Raw genomic sequence first — 18,828 nt, forward strand, 5'->3', positions numbered from 1 at the left:
TATTTTTATCATTTACCTACTCGAGGACGAGCAGGAATTAAGCTTGGGGATGCTTGATACGTCTCCAACGTATCTATATTTTTTGATTGCTCCATGCTATATTATCTATTGTTTTGGACATTATTGGGCTTTATTATCCACTTTTATATTATTTTTGGGACTAACCTATTAACCGGAGGCCCAGCCCAGAATTGCTACTTTTTGCCTATTTTAGGGTTTCGAAGAAAAGGAATTTCAAACGGAGTCCAAACGGAATAAAACCTTCGGGAACGTGATTTTCTCAACGAACAAGACCCAGGAGACTTGGACCCTACGTCAAGAAACAAAGGAGGGGGCCACGAGGAAGGGGGCGTGCCTACCCCCCCCCCCCCAGGCGCGCCCTCCACCCTCGTGGGCCCCCTGTTGCTCCACCGACGTACTCCTTCCTCCTATATATACCTACGTACCCCCAAACAATCAGATACGGAGCCAAAACCCTAATTCCACCGCCGTAACTTTTTGTATCCATGAGATCCCATCTTGGGGCCTGTTCGGGAGCTCCGCCGGAGGGGGCATCGATCACGGAGGGCTTCTACATCAACACCATAGCCCCTCCGATGAAGTGTGGGTTTATGATCAAGTCTATCCGTGAACAATATTTGAATCTTCCCTGAATTCTTTTATGTATGATTGGTTATCTTTGCAAGTCTCTTCGAATTATCAGTTTGGTTTGGCCTACTAGATTGATCTTTCTTGCAATGGGAGAAGTGCTTAGCTTTGGGTTCAATCTTACGGTGTCCTTTCCCAGTGACAGTAGGGGCAGCAAGGCACGTATTGTATTGTTGCCATCGAGGATAACAAGATGGGGTTTTCATCATATTGCATGAGTTTATCCCTCTACATCATGTCATCGTGCTTAAGGCGTTACTCTGTTTTCATTAACTTAATACTCTAGATGCATGCTGGATAGCGGTCGATGAGTGGAGTAATAGTAGTAGATGCAGGCAGGAGTCGGTCTACTTGTCTCGGACGTGATGCCTATATACATGATCATACCTAGATATTCTCATAACTATGCTCAGTTCTGTCAATTGCTCAACGGTAATTTGTTCACCCACTGTAGAATACTTATGCTCTCGAGAGAAGCCACTAGTGAAACCTATGGCCCCTGGGTCTATCTTCATCATATTAATCTCCCAATACTTAGTTATTTCCTTTGCTTTTACTTTGCTTTTATTTTACTTTGCATCTTTATCACAAAAATACCAAAAATATTATCTTATCATATCTATCAGATCTCACTCTCGTAAGTGGCCGTGTAGGGATTGACAACCCCTTATCGCGTTGGTTGCGAGGATTTATTTGTTTTGTGCAGGTACGAGGGACTGGCGCGTAGCCTCCTACTGGATTGATACCTTGGTTCTTAAAAACTGAGGGAAATACTTACGCTACTTTGCTGCATCATCCCTTCCTCTCTAGGGAAAACCAACGCAGTGCTCAAGAGGTAGCAGCAGCCGCCCTCCTCCTCGAGCCCTGGAACTCCTCCCTCCTCGGGGACGCGACCGTTCTGCTCCCGCCCCTGGACGCGGCCGTCACGTACCCCTCGTCGTCGTCTTTCTCGGTGATCTCGTGGCCGGCGGCGGCGAAGACCGCAGGCAGTCCAGAGCCACGGAGGGAGAGCACGGCCAGGGCCTCGCTGGTGGGGGCTCCAGTTCTTCCCGATGAACACGGAGCAGCAGGAGCTTGAGCAGCCTCCGTGTGGCCGGTGCAGGTTGGCCGTCGTCGAGCTCTGGGCCCGACGGCTGGTGCCAGCGGTGGCTGGGGTGACCACGGCACGGGCGGGCGACGGAGGAAGGAGGAAGAAGCAGTGGGGGACTGATTAGCAACAGTTTAAAAGGTGAAAGGGTTTTTTTTTGCAAAATTACAAATGAACTAAGGTGCGGACAACTTTTTCCGGACAGAGGGAGTATTATCCTATCAATCATTGTACATATCCTCGCGCGTACATTTGTGGACCGCATGCAAGAGTCAATTAACCTTTTTTTAATTATTATTATCAGCATTCAGCAGCTGTCCTGGCAGTGGCATTTTCCACCGGTTCAGTTTAGATGCAGAATCAAGCTGGTTTTGCCTTCAGCCTGTACAAAATTCACTGCCAGGGTATTAACAGCCAGTCCGGTTCGTTCTTGAGAGTGAACTTCCTCCTTGGCAATCATCCTTCGCTGCCATAGGAGGGAGCGATCATGGCCTTTGAGCTCTAGGAGGCGACCATGGCCTTTGAGCTCTAGGAGGGACGACGACCCACACTGTTGTATGCTACAACCACCGCGGCCACGTACTGCAACCCGCTGCATGACCACTTGTTGGGGGCGGCGGCAATGGCAACCACGGTGACCGGATACGTGCGCCGGCGAACGATGAGCCTGGAACCAGCAGTGCAGAATGCTACACTAACGATGGCGCGAGATGCCGGAACCAGTGTCACCAGATGCTGGAACCAGCGGTGTGTTGTACTACCCTGAAATTTGTACCAGCGGTTTTTTGCTGGAACCAGTCAGCGTGGATGTTGGAACTTGCAACACGGATTGCTACAAACAGCGAGAAGTTGCATCTGAAGTGCCCGCGAGCTAGGACGGTGACGACCGTACGTCGCGATATTTGTTGCAACAGGCATCTTTGTTTATTGGAACCGGAGATTCAGAACCTGGAACTGGCGATGTTGGGTGCTGCAACGACTTTTAGGTGATAGAACAACGATGCCGTTTTTACTGGAACAAATGTCTAGAGGTGCTACAACCGCTCATGATCCTGGGGGAAATGAGGTTGGGGATAGATCTGCGAACAAGTGTTCGAAAAAGATGAACTTGTCTTTTTTTGAAAACCTGTTTTTAAAGTTAATCAACATTTTTTCAAAACACGAACATCATTTGAAATTTTAAACATTTTTCGGAAAATGAGCAAAAAAAAAATCCAAGATTTTTGGATTTCCGAATATTTCTTGAAATTGTAAGCAATTTTCAAAATTCTGAACTCATTTTTTTGAAAAAATAGCATTTTTTAAATTCATTATATTTTTTAAAACATACAATGTTTTTGAAATTAAGAATATTTTTGAACATTTTTTCGAAACAACAAACAGTTTTTAAATCCTTAAAAGCATGAAAAATGTTGGAAACCATCAAAAATTTAAAATTTCGACTATTTTTTATAATATTGAATAAATTTTGAAATTATAAACATTTTCTTATGATTTTGAATTTTTTTATAAAGTTGTAAACTTACAAAAAGGAAAAAAAAGAAAAAGAAAAGAATGAATAGAAAAATTTTAAAAACAAAGAAACCAATGAAAGGGAAAAAACCAATTTTGAAACCTTGTAGTAACCTCTTTTTTGTGAGAAAACTTTTGATCTATTCAACTGTCAAGGTAGTACAAAGAACACTAGAAATAAAATTTATATCCATGTCCGTAGACTACCTAGCAACGACTATGGGCACTCGAGTGAGCCGAAGGCGTGCCGCCGTCATCACCCCTCCTTAGTTGAAGCCGGGCAAACATTGTTGTAGTAGTCAGTCGGGAAAATCATCGTGCTAAGGCCTCATAGGACCAACACACCAAAACAGCAACAAAGCCGAGGAAGAGAAGCGTAAATTGGAAGCATCCAACCTGTAGACTAGATCCAGTCGGATCCATCAGAAATAAATGTCGAACAGATCCCACGAGATCCGTCGGAGATAAACCTCCGCACGCCTTCTGATGATGCTTGAAACATCACCGGGATGGGGGCTTGGCCGGAAGGACCTTATTCCATCTTCAAAAAGCCGCAACCGCCTCGTCAATAAATAAAGGGAAATGATTAGGCTCAACCATCTCAAAACCACGGCAGCGCCAACCGGTTTTGCTACCATCTGATCTAATTTGATCGCACGGTGTAGAAGTGCCCTCTGGATTCCTCTAAAACAACCCAGTCCTTAAGCTCTCGTTAAACTTCGCATCCTCAATCTCCATGGCATGTTGTCTATCCCAGTCTCTCATGTGATCTCTCGCGCTGCCGTTACACATCTCCTCCTCTACCTCCAAGGCGGGAGTGTAGTAAGGTCGATAAGGGTGCCTGACTGGTGGTGTTGCGGGTCCTAGGCACCGATGCCCCAAGAGACGGCAATGTACAAGGTTGTTGCTCCGGCAAGGTCGCCAGCCAACGCGACAGGCAGCGGAGGTTGGCGTCGCTCGGGACGGGACCTCATGTTGGATGGGCTTGCGGTTGGTGGCAACGACAACGATGTAGGTTCCCGATAGTGGCGACCTCCAGATCTTAGATCCACTAGGGGAGATGCTTTTTGCAACAAATGTCATGTTGCAATTGCAACATAGGTCTTGTTTCGACGGCGGATGGACACCACCGCGAGTCGGGGATGCTCTTGAAATAAGGTTTCTGTTGCAGTTGCAACAAGGTTCTTGTTGGAAAAAAATTCCTTTGTGCTGCCTCACAAAACAATGTTTTGCAATACCCACTTGCAGTTGCAACAAGGTTCTCGTTGCAAAAAAAGTCATATGTGCAGCCTTGATGCTTTTTTTTACAGTAAGGGTTTTTTCGAGGGGCAACAAAGATCTTGTTGCAATGATAAAAATACGATGAGCATGGCTCGTGAGACGGTGGATCTTTAAAAGATCCATCGGCTGACGTGTAACATCTCGATAAATCAAACGTGTGGTTAGTCTAAAATAAAACATAGATGCGGTTTTTTTTTTTGCAGAGTTCCTAGGCACACTGTGTCAAAGTTGTATCCCCTTTATCCGAAAATACTTGTCGAAGAAATGGATAAAAATGGATGTATTTAGCACTAAAAGAATCTAGATACATCCATTTCTCCGACAAGTATTTCCGGTCGGAGGAAGTACAAAATACTAAACGGAAAAAGGATTATATTTCTTCTGTTTTATGCAAGGTCGTTTTTTCAAAATTTATACTTATAATTTTGGTCAATAAAATATGGATTATATGTTACCAAAAATATATTATTAGCAAATTGTTTAAAATGTGCATTAGATGGCATACATTTTTGTGGCATATAACCCATATTTTATTTACAAAATAATGATAAACGTTAGGCATATTTTTATTCTAAAAAAAAGTTTAGACAGAAGTATAGAACGAGAGAGTACAAAATCCGTATCCATGACAAATAAACATCCGATTCGTGTCTCTGTTGGTCTATCTTTCGAAGCTAGTACGAAAAAAAGAAGGAAGTGGAAAAAAACAGCAGCCTTCCCCTCTCCTTCTGTCCCGTCGGCCGTCGCCGCCGCCGCCTCCTCGTGTAGCTCCACGCCGGCCAGCCCCCCGCCTGACGTCGTCCTTCCCGCGGATCTCCGTCGCCGCCTTCCCCGTACAGCCCACGCGCCCCCTCCACCCCCGGCCCCGCCGTCCCGGTTGAGCACTGAATCCGCCGGCCGCCAGGTAAGGCTCCGTCCTCTCCCGGACTCCCGTCTTCCTCTTGCTTGCTGATCCCTCTGCACGAGCTGTGCAACTTCAGCAAGCCTGGCTCTAGGCTTCGGGATGGATGGGGGCGGAGGGGAAGGTTTGGTGTGAGCTGTGATGCTCATGCTGTCTTCCAGATATCGTCGAGATTTTGCATACTTTTGAATGCAAATTTAGAATTTACTCTCTTCGATAGATGATAGAGGTAGGAAAAATTAGCAATTGACAGATCAAAATAAGAGTGTATGATATGACACGAGGCCAACGAACTAAACAGAAAATCAAGTTGATGCCTGTCAACTGACACCATTCTCCTTGGTGCTCCATGTTTGTTTCAGGTGTAGATTGGTTTCTCGATGGAGGCACCACCATCGAGGCAGGAAGGAACCTATTGGCATGGTACTGCCGTAGCCTTGTTCTGATGTAGTATCACTAGATTTTGCAACCTTCCGCCGTCTGTCTTTTGTTGCCATGTATGTATATGTTACTTAGATACAGTTTCTGCTTAATGAAACAATGTAGGTTCTGTTTTAACTTCAAAATTACTAGCACTCCATGTCATCACAGCTAGTCTTTTCCCCACCAATTTCGATTCAGGCAATGGTGAAGATGCCGCTGCGGACGATGACTCCTCCTGGTGTGATGCTTCAGATTCTCCAGGACATGGTTCCAGCTTACACACAGAATGGGCCCACTTGCAGGACCGGCTTCATAATGTATATAACTATTTTGACTTCCATGGTTGTTGATTAATCATGAATCATGAGTTTGCGTTGATACCAAAGAAGTTTGACGGTAAGGCTCTTTTGGTTTCTCTGCAGATGGGCTATAGGGAAGGCCGAAATAGCTACGCGGACGACAGAACACCGAACGATTCCCGGACGAAGCAGCTCCAACCCATAGATATTAAAGAACGGGCCTAATCCAGTGGTGAGGATGAGTTGTCGTGCACATGTCGGCTGAAAAAGATCGTGTGCGTAGCATTGCTCAGGGAAGGCATAACCGAAGGGCGGAAGGACGCTGCCCAAGAGGGCTTCAATCTTGGGCATAGGCAATCTGCGCCTGAAGGATACAAGTGGGGTCTCGTTCGGGGTATTACTAGGTGAAGTGGATTTCTGGTCATGCCAACTACAGTTTTCTGTATAGACTTCCTCTTATATACTGTTCTTATTTATTTTTTGTTGCCCTTAAAAAAAGCAGTGCATTGGCTAGTCTTCCAGGCAGCCTAAAAGAAAAGTTGCTGCTAGACGCCCAGTGTAGAGGAAAAGTTGAAGATTTGCGCAACTCTGTGCAAGAAATTTCACCAGAGGCTGCACTGCGGATGTTTCATGAGAGTATTATTCAGGACAATGCTCCGCTAGTGGAAAGCAGGCTTCAAACTATTCCAAATGATCTGCCCAGATGTTCAAGTTCCTGAAGAGTTGAAACGAGCTCCGTAAGCAAGGTCGAAAGTGAAATTGCAAGCACCACTGATTTTGAAGTCTGGTAGAATCACTTAGACTGAGTTCTTCTGAAGGATGCAGTTGTAAACCCTGTGATACTAAGATTTCTTTATCATGTCACCCCTTCTTCGCTATGAAACTCCTGTAAATTCGGATTATGAACGACCATAGTAATATATTTCTTTGTGAGTATTGCATCTTTCTGTTCTTCCTTTCCCAACCGTTGCTCTGGTCTACTTGACCCTTTGGCATTTGCAATTGCTAATGAAGTGTATTGGTATTCTTCATTGATTTATATTCTTGGGAAAGTATGAATAATTGTTACACTCAGCACTCAGTGCAGATATCACTAGTTATTGTACTTTTGATAGTTATAGGTTCTGAAAATTTCTGGCATTTCGTAATACTGACAATAAAGCTAAGTATTGTAGTAGTATATTTGTTGAAAACGGCATACTGCATATTTGATGAAACCTCTCATCTCATTGTTTTTCATATCTAACAAGCATTTATCAACTTTTTTTTTCTTTTTCATGTTCTGTGCAGGCAGAAAATGCTAGTTTTCATCAGCTGGCTTCAGCAAAATGCACTCAAATCTACTCAACCGAAGGGCCTGATCCACTCCTCAGAGTTGCTATGACCTGCTTCTGTTAATGGGATGTTAACTGCATGCTGATATGTCCTTTGATGGTCCATGGTAGTTATTGGACTGCACACCATGTCAGTAAATTGTCTGCTTCTATTTCTGTTACAGGGGTTGGTGTGATTGTAAAGCAAACTAGCATTTTCTGTATAGGTTCTGATAATTTCTGGCATTTCGTTATACTGACAATTATGCTAAGTATTGTAGAGGTATATTTGTTGAAAATGGCACACTGCATATTTGATGAAACCTCTCGTCTCATTGTTTATCATATCTAGCGAGCATTTATCAACTTTTTCCCTTTTCATGTTCTGTGCAGACAAAAAATGCTAGTTTGCATTGGCTGGCTTCAGCAGATGTACTCAAATCTGCTCAACCGAAGGGCCTGATCCACTCCTCAGAGTTGCTATGACCTACTGCTGTTAATGGGATGTTAACTGCATGCTGATATGCCCTTTGATGGTCCATGGTAGTTATTGGACTGCACACCATGTCAGTAAATTGTCTGCTTCTATTTCTGTTACAGGGGTTGGTGTGATTGGAACATCAAGCTGTTGGTTTTGAGTGTTAATGCCATCTATTCATGGTGATGCATGCCTCAGGTTGGTGAGAGCATCAAACCGTGTATCCGTTGTGACTTGTGACTGTTGGTTTCGAGTGTTATATTCATGGTGATTCATGCTCGATCCATCTGCCTTCTTCACATATCCGTTTGGAGTGTTTCTTGTTGTTTCTATTCAGTGCCATTTATTTGGTTTCATGTGGGACTATTTTCTTGGTTGCTCATGAGTTGAATGAAGTACCAGGCCTGCATGCAAACTCTTTTTGTCTGTCTGCACTGTTCAAGGCTGCATCTTACAGTCATGGCATTGCAGGGGACATAATTTGAAATGGTTTGGTACGCAGCACCAGAAATCCCTGGACGAAATGGTCGAACATTCGGAGATTCTTCCGCCATCTCTTGTTACCTGATATGGCATTCAGTTAGTCCGTTAGCCCAGCAGGTTTGCACCATCTGTTTTACTGTCTCAGTTTGGCACCAAAGTAGACCAGCGACCAACAGTTAGTTTCGTTGCTGTACTCAGTGAAGATAACATTAGATATTCTGCTTTTGCTAGTCACAAGTTTTGAAACATTCTGCACCATGGCAGTAAATTGTCTGCTTCTGTTTCAGTTACAGCCCGTTGGTCTGATTGGAGCATATCAAGCTTAGCATGAACATCCATCCTTCAGGTGGGTGAGAGCATCAAACCTTCTACCCGTTGTGGCTTGTGACTGTTGTTTCCAGTGTTAATGCCATCTATTCATGGTGATTCATGCTTGATCCATCTGTCTTCTTCTCGTATCCGTTTGGAGCGTTTCTTGTTGTTTCTGTTCAGTGCCATTTATTGTCATATCTGTTCGGAGCGTTTCTTGCTGTTTCTATTCAGTGCCATTTATCTGGGACTATGTTTTCGTTGCACCTGAGATGAATGAAGTGCCAGGCGTGCTAAATCTTGTTTATTTGTTTGCCAGGACATGATTTTTTTGGTGCCCACCAGAAAACTCTGGACCAAATCGTCGAATATTTGAAAATTCTTCTGCTGTCTCCTGTTACCTGACATGGCATTCGATCACGCCTGTTCTGCATTGTACACCCCAGCAGGTCTGAACCATCTGTTCTACTGTCTCGGTTAGGCACCACATTAGACCTGCAACCAACAGTCGGTTGCATTGATAACACAAGTAGAGTCTCAGCAATCATCAGTTACTAGGTGTTTTAATTGCTTATTGTGTTTCTAGAGTTACTACTTAACACATTGCAAATAGGCAGCATATGGAAACATTCACATCCATAAGATGGACAAAAAAACTGGAACTTCCCTTTTGCTGACTATTATCACAGAGAATGCAAACAAACACGAAAAGATCACATGATTGCCAAGACACGCTCCCCTTAAACTGCTGTCAATAAGAGTTTTATTGATCTTTGTCCAAGCAAGGAATACATCTGAATATTCTTGCCAGTTTGCAAGTCTCATTTTCTCATCACTAAAATATCAGCATGAGCACAACAGACCTATGTACACATGCACTACGCCACTACACTAACCAGCTGACTCAGTGAGCGAGACCGCTAGCGGCTCTCGAGTACAACTGCGCTATGAGCACAAGATCTCAGGTGCTGGTGAGCAGCTATCTATCCTGCTGAGCAGGTCTCTGGCACAAATATTGCAGTGACCACCAAATTAGAACCCCAGTTACCATCATCTGCTCCAGGTTGAACCTCAAACTGCAAGTAAAGATTCGACACCACATCATGAGTGAAATCTTCAGCATACATACAATTTGGGCCACATGAATGAATGAATTCTACTACTTGAAATTATTTTTACCCCTAGCTGTTCTTACCTCTAAAATCTATAAGTGGCAGGCAAAGCTTTTCTTGTCGTCGGGCTTTTTCTCCCCCAGGACTGGTGGCAGAACAGTTTCAAAGGCCTGGACAAGCATCTCCACCTTCCTCTTCTGAGCACGGGCCAACTTGTTCACTGTCCTCCGAAGTGCATAATCAACCATCCATTCCTCGGCATTCTTCCGATCATCAGCCATCTGATGCCTGAGATCAACCTTTTCAGCATCTGGATCAGGCACCACCGGAAGAAAGTTCGGGGCCCTGGGGTTGAATGCCCGGATTCGTTCCCCGCCTCTAGGTGTCCTTCTCCTGGACATGGTCAGCTTGTTTCCCTGGCTGGTTGCCGCGGCATCAGCACCTACATCTTGGAAATTCATCCCACCAAATGCACTGGATATGTCATCCATTGAGGATTCCACTGAAGAGCCACCACCACCGCCGCAATCTGCAGAATTGGGCATTGTTCGCCGTCGATCAGCAGTTGTTTTCTGGAATTCATTCAATGTGGTGGAAACTGAAACTGGAAAGAAACAAGCGATTTCAGGAAGAGAAATTTCACCTTTAGACATGTTGTTGCATTCGTATCTAGCGCCCAGCTCCTCCGAGATATCAGACCTGCAGTCAACAGAGTCCTCCTCTGCTTCTTCTTGATGGACCCAAGAAGCCTTCCCCTCCTGACCAATGTCCCCTTTGCCTCTGGGAGAACTCGTCGTCCCCGGCAGGTCGGCGAAGCCATCGGAGATGACGTCGCTGGACCCGCAGGAGCCGTCCACCGAGGCGCCCCACCTGTCCGTCTTCCCACCCCGGAGACTCCGGCGGCCGAAGTTGACGTAGGGAGACTCCACCTCCTCGGCGGAGAGGCCGCTGCAGCAGGACCCCGAGCTCGCCGTCTTGGGGCGGGCGCCGGCGCCGGGACACGCCACCTGGACGAAGAGCCCGGCCCCTTTGCCGGCGACAGCATTGCTGGTGGGATTGGTCTTGGGGTCGCGGAAGGCGGAGACGCCCCTGTGCTTCATGCTCTGCTCCGTCTTGATCAGGCCCCTCCGCGCCGCCAAGAAGGCCCCCAGCGGCGGCGCCGCGGCCGCGTGGCCCTTGAAGGAGCAGTAGGCGTACCGGCACGCGCGGTGCCCCTCGCAGCCCCCGCCTCCGTCGCCGCCGCGGGCGCTCTTCTGGGCGGAGGCGCACGTCGGCCTGGCCGCGCGCGGCGTGGCCAAGCCGAGCCCCGCCGCCTTGGTCCCCACCGGCTGCGCGGCGGGTGCGGAGGCCACCGCAGCCGCAGACGCAACCTCCTGGCCGGCCCTGGCGCCGGAGCTGCTGGTCGGCCGCATGTAGCCGGGGTCCGCCGCCACGGCCTGGCCCCCGCCCCCGGCGCGCGCGCGACCGGCGGCCCCGGGGACACCGACGGCGTCTTGGGGCCTCGTGCGCGGCTGCTTGCAGTGCACCATGGCGGGCGGCGGCGGCGGCGGCCAAGAAAGGAAAGAAAGGTGGAGATTGGGGTTGGTTCGGGGCTGTGATGATCCTGGCGGCAGAGAGGCAGGCAAGGAAGGAAAGGAAGGTTTTGATTGCGGCGAGAGGGCAAGATGGCGATGGGCTGGATTCGGTTCCGTCGGACGGGCTCGCAGGTGGGGAGGCGGCCGGCGTGGATCGATGCGTTTGGGTTCTTGGGGTTGGGGGGTGGGGCGAGGTGGCGAGATTTTGAATGCCCGGCTCGCTCGCGTACTGGTGCTGCTGGTGTATATCCTCTGTGGGCGTGGGTCCTGTGTGCTGTGCTGTGCTGACCCACGCACACGCCACGCCCGCTGCTCTTGGATTCAGGGGGTTTTGTTTCGTGGCAGACCTGTTTCTTGCTGCTGCTACTCTCTGGGGCTTTGTTGAGGTTTTTATGGTAACTGAGGTTTCACTTTTCCGGGGTTAGTAGGATAAGCATGGTGGGTTTTGGAGACGACCTCTTATGTTTCATCAAAGCAAAAAAAGTATATATGAAAAAAAAATCAGTGTCATATGTCAGATATCCTCCTCTCTTTTCTCAACATACATGTTGGGGGTACAACTCATTGAAGTTTAGGATTTGGACATCAAATCTTCCATCAATGACATTGCTCAAGTAGCAAAAATTGTTATTGTAAGGCTGATTAATGGTTGTAATAATGTTTACGGTTAATTACAGTTCCGAACATTCTCCGGAGTTATAGCTCATAGACGTAAAGCGAAACGACGGGTCGTGATAAACCACGAGATAAAAATATGTAAAGTTGACGCCGTTACTAGAATTTATTTTTCGATGAGGAAAAGGTGTGGCGGTCAACTTTTCTACAAACGTCGTCCGGCATAATGCAGACGTCCACGAAAACATAATGTTGGTTGGAGACAAGTAGATAATGCTTGTGTCGTGGTGGACCTGAAGAAATGCACAAGATGCCAAACCCTGCTCGAGTCTATCTGCAAAATGGTGACAACAATGATCAGGCGTGTTTGTTTGGAGGTTCCTGATCTTTTTATCTTTTATGCCCGTAACCTTCTTTGCCCATGGTTTATCTGCAAACCAGTAGTTTGACAACTTGTCGTGCAAGGAGCATGTCTCAGGCCGCAGTGGCAGACCTAGAATCCGGGGTGCCACCATTCAAAATTTACAGTAAACATCATTGCATCTCAACTAATAGTAAAATTTATTTTAAAGTATTGGAGGCGGATTCGCCCCCTGCCTGGCCGCAATGTGTCTGTCAGTCTTATGTTGGCACCCATTCACACCCATTGGATGGACGGTTCATTTGACTCTCCAAAACCTTTGAGATTACTTCAACTTGTGCATGTATGGTTTTTTGAACTATTTTTTTTACTCCAAGTCATGGTGGAACAACATTGAGATGCAAAAGATGTTTTCAAATACTAACCTTGTACTTCTAGTTTTTCATGTGGATCTTTAGCGTTCATTTTCTCTTTTCCGTTTCTTTGATGTGGGTTTTTCTTTGCGGGGGAAAAGGAGTTTTATTCCATATTAAGAGAGTTATAGTCGAGAGGCAAAAGATCCTCAGTATGTGATGGTCACTCTGTTCTTTTTTTGCGTACACTCTGTTTTGATGTGGTTAGTTTATTAATAAATGAATAGAGTCAGATTGTCCGCACTAAATTTTTACCCAAGTCATGATGGAGCAGCATTTTAGTTTTTCTGCGCGGATCTTAACCGTCCATTTTTTTTCAGTTTCTTTGATGTACTGTAGTTGGCTTAATGACAAATCAATAGTCAGCACTCAGTGCAGATATGCTGACCCTCTCTTTCTCAATATATATTTTGGGGTACAACTTTTTGAAGTGGAGGATTTGCGCATCAAATCTTCCATCAATGACATTGCTTATGTAGCGCAATCGTTATTGTAAGGCTGATTAATGGTTGTAATGTTTACGGTTAATTACAGTTCCGAACATTCTCCCGAGTTATAGCTCATAGACGTAAAGCGAAACGATGGGTCGTGATAAACCACAAGATAAAAATATGTAAAGTTGACGCCGTTACTATAATTTATTTTTCGATGAGGAAAAGGTGCGGCTGTCGCCTTTTCTAGAAACGTTGTCCGGCATAATGCAGACGTGCACGAAAACATAATGTTGGTTGGAGACAAATAGATAATGCTTGTGTCGTGGTGGACCTGAAGAAATGCACATGATGCCAAACCTCGAGCCTATATGCGAAATGGTGACAACAATGAACAGGCGTGTTTGTTTGGAGGTTCTTGATCTTTTTATCTTTTATGCCCGCAACCTTCTTTGCCAATGGTTTATCTGCAAACCCGTAGTTTGACAACTTGTCGTACACGGAGCATGTCTCAGGCCGCAGTGGCAGACCTAGAATCCGGGGTGCCACCATTCAAAATTTACATTAAACATCATTGCATCTCAACCAATAGTAAAATTTATTTTAAAGTATTGGAGGCGGATTCGCCCCCTGCCTGGCCGCAATGTGTTTGTCAGTCTTATGTTGGCACCCATTGGATGGACGGTTCATTTGGGTCTCCAAAACCTTTGAGATTACTTCAACTTATGCATGTATGGTTTTTTGAACTATTTTTGTTTACTCCAAGTCATGGTGGAACAACATTGAGATGCAAAAGATGTTTTCGAACACTAACCTTGTACTTTTAGTTTTTCACGTGGATCTGTAGCGTCCATTTTCTCTTTTCCGTTTCTTTGATGTGGGTTTTTCTTTGCGGGGGAAAAAGAGTTTTATTCCATATTGAGAGGGTTAAAGTCGAGAGGCAAAAGATCCTCAGTACGTGATGGTCACTCTGTTTTTTTTTGCGTGGTACACTCTGTTTTGATGTGGTTAGTTTATTAATAAACTAGTAAGTGTGCACGTGCAACGCACGTCTTGACAAACATTAGAACCCTATATGAGAATTCACGTGCATAGATTATGAGCTTACGGCGGTGAGAAACCTAATTTGGGAATCAAATATATCAATACACACTTTTAGCTTTGACTTACAATAATTGATTCAATATGAAGTTAAAAACTGGAGTTTGAAATATGAACTGCCAAGAAATGTCATATACCGGATAGCTTAAAAAAACATCTGCGGTGTTAGAAAGACGTAAGTGGATTTAAAAAATTCAATTAGATTTACCGGCACTCAAAGACAGAAAGTAGCTTTTCTAAAAAAGAAATAACTGAAATTTGCAAGAAGGTGAATAATATGATAGATGGTTTCGATTTGTCTGAAGAAGAAAAAAATGTGGAGTATGAAACATTAACTATCACAACGTCAGTAGCAAACATTGATATGAAATAGATGTATAGTGCCCAAGATGGGTATATTATCAATTGGTCCAAGTTCTCCATTGGCACTGCATGTATATGCTAGTCAGAAAAGCTATAACTATCAATTCGAATTCTGAATGAATCAAATCTCCCCAAGTAGGATTCGAACCTACGACCAGTCAGTTAACAGCCGACCGCTCTACCACTGAGCTACTGAGGAAGAACGGACTTAAGGAAGCTGACTCTCGTTCTTTGGCCCAACCAACCGCAGACCGAAAATCCTAATTTCATATGATGGGAGTTGTCGGAGTATTAGGTGCGGCTCTGCTATGCGCTATTCATGGAGCGACCGTAGAAAACACTCTATTTAAGGACGGTGATGGTGCAAAGCGGTTCCTTCAGATCCTAGAAAACGTCCAATTTTTTTTTCTCTCATTGCAATGGAAAAATAGAAGAATTTATGTAAGCGGACTTGCCAATGTTCAGAATACATATGGTTCTAAACTTCTGTAGATTAGCATAAAGAGCAATCAATTATAGTTTGTTAAACTGAAGAATATCAACTGACACTAATAACTTAATTCTGAAAGAGCATTTTACTTCTACATGCGAGAACAAGTATTAGATGAATTTGATGTTACCTCAGCAGTGAGCTACACATTAGTGTATTTCTTGCCAATAACAGAGGTCCAGCACGGAATGACACGGTTGTGTATTTCTTGCCAAAAGTTCCTTTAAAAAACCTGCAAGTAAATGCCACTCAAAATTAATTAGATGATCATTACAAAATATTGCAGGATTTCACATCAACTCACTGTAGTACGAAATACATGCTGGCTAGACAAGAAATATTAGGGCATTTACTAACGAAGTATATAGAACAAAAGATGGCTGAAGAAAACAGTAAAAGGATAGAACAGTACTCAGTACACCTACTGTACTTAGTAGACATACAATGAAAAACACAAAGAAAGAGTCGTGAGTAAAGGAGCAACTGAACATGCGAAGAATAGAGGAGTTACTGCAGGCGGGTGTACAGGTGTTCGGCATGGAGAAGGGGAAGAGAGGAAGAAGGATTCAGGGGTTGGCGGGACTCACCTGCGACGCCGTTGCAGTCACAATCACCGCCGTCACGTCGCCTACTTGTTCTCCTCCCTATTTAGTTTGTGTGGGGAGGACTTGCACTGTTTATCTTGTGATGCCGGTGTGAGTTGTGACAGTAACGGGTGGCCACGAACCGACGGAGCTTGGGGTCGTACGCGGAGACGCCATCGCCGTGGTAGCGGACGAAGTGGAGAGCTAGCAGCGCTTTCTCTACCTTTGGGTCCGGTCGAGTAGCAGAGCCGCAGGCGGGCCTGATGCCGAACATGGCACGGATCTCATCGGGCGACTTCCTGTCCACCATGGCGGCGATGGTGTTGCACGCGTGGTCAAGCAGGCCCCCATTGCCGAGATCCTTGGAGGTCAAGGAGCATGGCGTGGTCCAGGCCGGGCCGGCGGCGGCCCATCCCTGGTCGGCGTGGGTATGCCTGGAGCAGTGGAGGATCAGGGAGAGGGCAGCAGAGTCGACACAGAGGTGGACGCGGGGGTAGCGCTAGCCGCTGCTTCCGCCGGCTGGGGCATAGGTGTCGTACTCATACCTAATGATCATGTGCTCTAATTGGACGCCGCACTGGCTCGTCTCCGCCTCGGGCACCACCAGGTCCACGATCCAGCCATTGCAGCACCACCATCTTCTTCCCAACTTCTTCCAGTTCCTCTTCTTCGGGATCGCCCGCCATCTCCTCCTCCGCTCTCATCTTCTCCGGTGATTTATTCTTACTTTTCTCCTGGTTATGTTCGCGTTGGATCGTAGAGGTTCCCCATGGCTCCTCAACCTCTCTGCTGATCCGATGAAGCGCGCGGCGCGGGTTAGTGATCCATCCATGATAGATTGTTGTGGCCATCCCTCTTTCCACCATCCCTTTTCCTTCCTCGTTCTGGTCGCCTCTCCACACCTCATCACCTGAGCACCTCCCGCGGCGGCGAGTTCGCTGTCCAGGAAGGACACCGTGCTGTCGTGCGGCGAGGGAGCCCTCGTTGTCTTGGGGGCGTCTGACGCGGTGATGACAGGGAATCGTCGTGATTGAGGGTGAAGGGATCCGTTTGCGATCAGTTTCCTGTTTCTACATGCCTTCCGTAATCGTAGGGGCTGCGGGCGTGGAGTTTCACATTCCTCCGCGGTGAAGTATGGTCAGTCGTTGCAAATTGCAAAGTGCACACCACGAAACAGATTAGGTTAAGGCTAACCATTAGATTAAGTTTACCGGGTCTAATCGTGCGGTGCTAATGAATCCGTGTACATTTGTGAGGTGCACGTAAAAAAGTTCTTATTTGATTGTTTATTAGTAGTAGAGATAGAGATGAACGGAGTCGGATTGTCCGCACTAATATTCTTCAGTTTCTTCGGTGTACTGTAGTTGGCTTAATAACAGATCAGTAGTCAGATTGTCTGCTCAGCATGAAGAATCAACGCATTTTTTTTTCTGAACGTACATGTAGAGGGCGAGCCTGCACACAGCATGCATATACAGAGAATCACGGGGCACACGTGACGTGATGACGCACCCAGCTCCAGACTCCTAGGCCGTCCCTATCCGAATTCAATGCCGACATGTGGGCCCAGCGCAATCATCGGTCGGCGGTTCTGTTCGAACTCGGGCGAGTTGTATTTTTTCGAGATGGAGACGAGCGTTCCTTCCTTCTTCATGGTCCAAAACAGAGGGGCAAAACGGCCATGCGCAACGCCGTTGTAAGTAGTGGCGAATCTAAAAAAAAATGGAGGACGGGCTGGGCTGTTTGGGTCATGCAAATATGTGTTGGATTGAGCCTGCAAGTGGTTGGGCTGGGCCTTAAAACTAGTAGTAGAAACAAATTTTACAGTGCTGGAGGGGGGGCTTGAGCCTATTAAAGCCCCCCAGTAGAATCGCCCCTGGTTGCAAGTGGGGCCTTCTTGTCGCCCTTGTGTACTATTTTGCCCATCTCCCTCGTAGTTCTCTGATCTGAACCTTGTTGCATCGGACGGGATGAGGAGCATCGCGTGAGAAGATGATGGACCCAATGGAGGTGGCAGCATTTTGCATGCTTGCGCGGCGGTCTCGCTGCTTCATTCTGCGATCCTGGGGGCCGGTGATGTGCATGGAGATTCCACGGGCAGTTCACATTTTGAGCTCTCGATTTGTTTATGCATGCAAAAAGAAAGGTCGTAGCTTCATTGGCCGGGAAGAGCGAGTAACTAATTAAGAAACCCCGCAAAAAAAAAGCAAATTAAGAAATCTGCAGGCCACTCACTCGCCACTCATCATAAGGCTGAGAGTGACTCTATTTTTTTGGAAATGGGGGTTTACCCCCGGCTAGACTGAGAGTGACTGACAAAGAAGATCTGTCTACTAGCGCTAGCTCTCTCTCTATACATATCTATACTCCTATATAGTGTACCAGTTTTGAAACTTCAAACTCCTTCTCATATGATACAATCACAGCCGTTAACTATGTCGATCTGACGGTTGAGAATGCCTGGATTCGCAGTCTACAGTCGCCAGGTGCCTTTTCCACTATCTTCGAGAACAATCCTGATGTTGTGCCTCTCTGCCAAATGGTCTCCCTGAGCAGTGCAGCCCCATGCTACCTTTTACTACAGAGTACCGGATCTTCTATGGCTTGAAAGGAAATCAGTGGCTTGACATGTTGAAGTTGATGTAATACAGAGGTGTTGGTTCTGTGTAACTTTATTTAGGAAAATAAACCAGGACGCAAGAGATACTTAATGCGATAGGATTGGGCTCTTCTCAAAATTTTCCCAGTAACTGCTTGTTCTAGGGAATTAGGATGCGGCTTCGTGTATGATGTCAAAAAAAAGGTTGCGGCTTCCTGTACGTAAAACTTTCTTCCATTCTTGTGTTTGGAATGAGTTTTTTTAGTACGGAGTAACTAAGAATCATGTATCTTAATTGCTGAGCAGGGAGCATATCATCAGTTAGCAAATTGTGTACACTCTCACATGCGAAGCATGTACCATTTGCTAGTAAAAAGTAAGTGTTCGAGTCAAACAAAGCGCCCAGTGGGATCATCATATACCAATGCCCGCCAGATCTCTCTCTCTCTCT

General features: G+C 46.1%; 2 protein-coding genes and 1 non-coding gene across 4 annotated transcripts; 1 reads left to right on the plus strand and 2 right to left on the minus strand.

Moving 5' to 3' along the window:
• Window positions 1–5,234: 5,234 nt before the first annotated feature.
• Window positions 5,235–8,171, plus strand: LOC119273470. Of its 2 annotated transcripts, XR_005134870.1 has the most exons (7): window positions 5,235–5,432; window positions 5,792–5,852; window positions 6,051–6,169; window positions 6,275–6,555; window positions 6,654–6,897; window positions 7,442–7,615; window positions 7,858–8,171. XR_005134870.1 is itself a non-coding variant. In XM_037554613.1 (6 exons), the coding sequence occupies exons 2-6, from the start codon at window positions 5,810–5,812 to the stop codon at window positions 6,868–6,870; spliced, it is 501 nt and encodes a 166-aa protein (XP_037410510.1). In that variant the 5' UTR covers window positions 5,235–5,432; window positions 5,792–5,809; the 3' UTR covers window positions 6,871–7,073. The 2 variants fall into 2 exon arrangements, 1 of the variants encoding a protein (XP_037410510.1); XM_037554613.1 differs by lacking the exons at window positions 7,442–7,615; window positions 7,858–8,171 and having other exon boundaries at window positions 6,275–6,290; window positions 6,450–6,555; window positions 6,654–7,073.
• A 1,450-nt stretch (window positions 8,172–9,621) lies between these two features.
• Window positions 9,622–11,604, minus strand: LOC119273114 (calmodulin binding protein PICBP-like). The gene is made up of 3 exons (XM_037554399.1): window positions 10,490–11,604; window positions 9,930–10,375; window positions 9,622–9,810 (listed from the first exon to the last, which is right to left on the minus strand). Exons 1-2 carry the CDS (start codon window positions 11,373–11,375, stop codon window positions 9,939–9,941), a joined length of 1,323 nt encoding a protein of 440 aa, XP_037410296.1. The 5' UTR covers window positions 11,376–11,604; the 3' UTR covers window positions 9,622–9,810; window positions 9,930–9,938.
• A 3,227-nt stretch (window positions 11,605–14,831) lies between these two features.
• TRNAN-GUU lies at window positions 14,832–14,903 on the minus strand. The gene has a single exon. It is a non-coding gene; the product is annotated as a tRNA-Asn (tRNA).
• Between the last annotated feature and the right edge of the window lie 3,925 nt (window positions 14,904–18,828).

Source organism: Triticum dicoccoides, chromosome 3A (assembly GCF_002162155.2).
Source record: "Triticum dicoccoides isolate Atlit2015 ecotype Zavitan chromosome 3A, WEW_v2.0, whole genome shotgun sequence".
NCBI classification, from domain to species: domain Eukaryota; kingdom Viridiplantae; phylum Streptophyta; class Magnoliopsida; order Poales; family Poaceae; genus Triticum; species Triticum dicoccoides.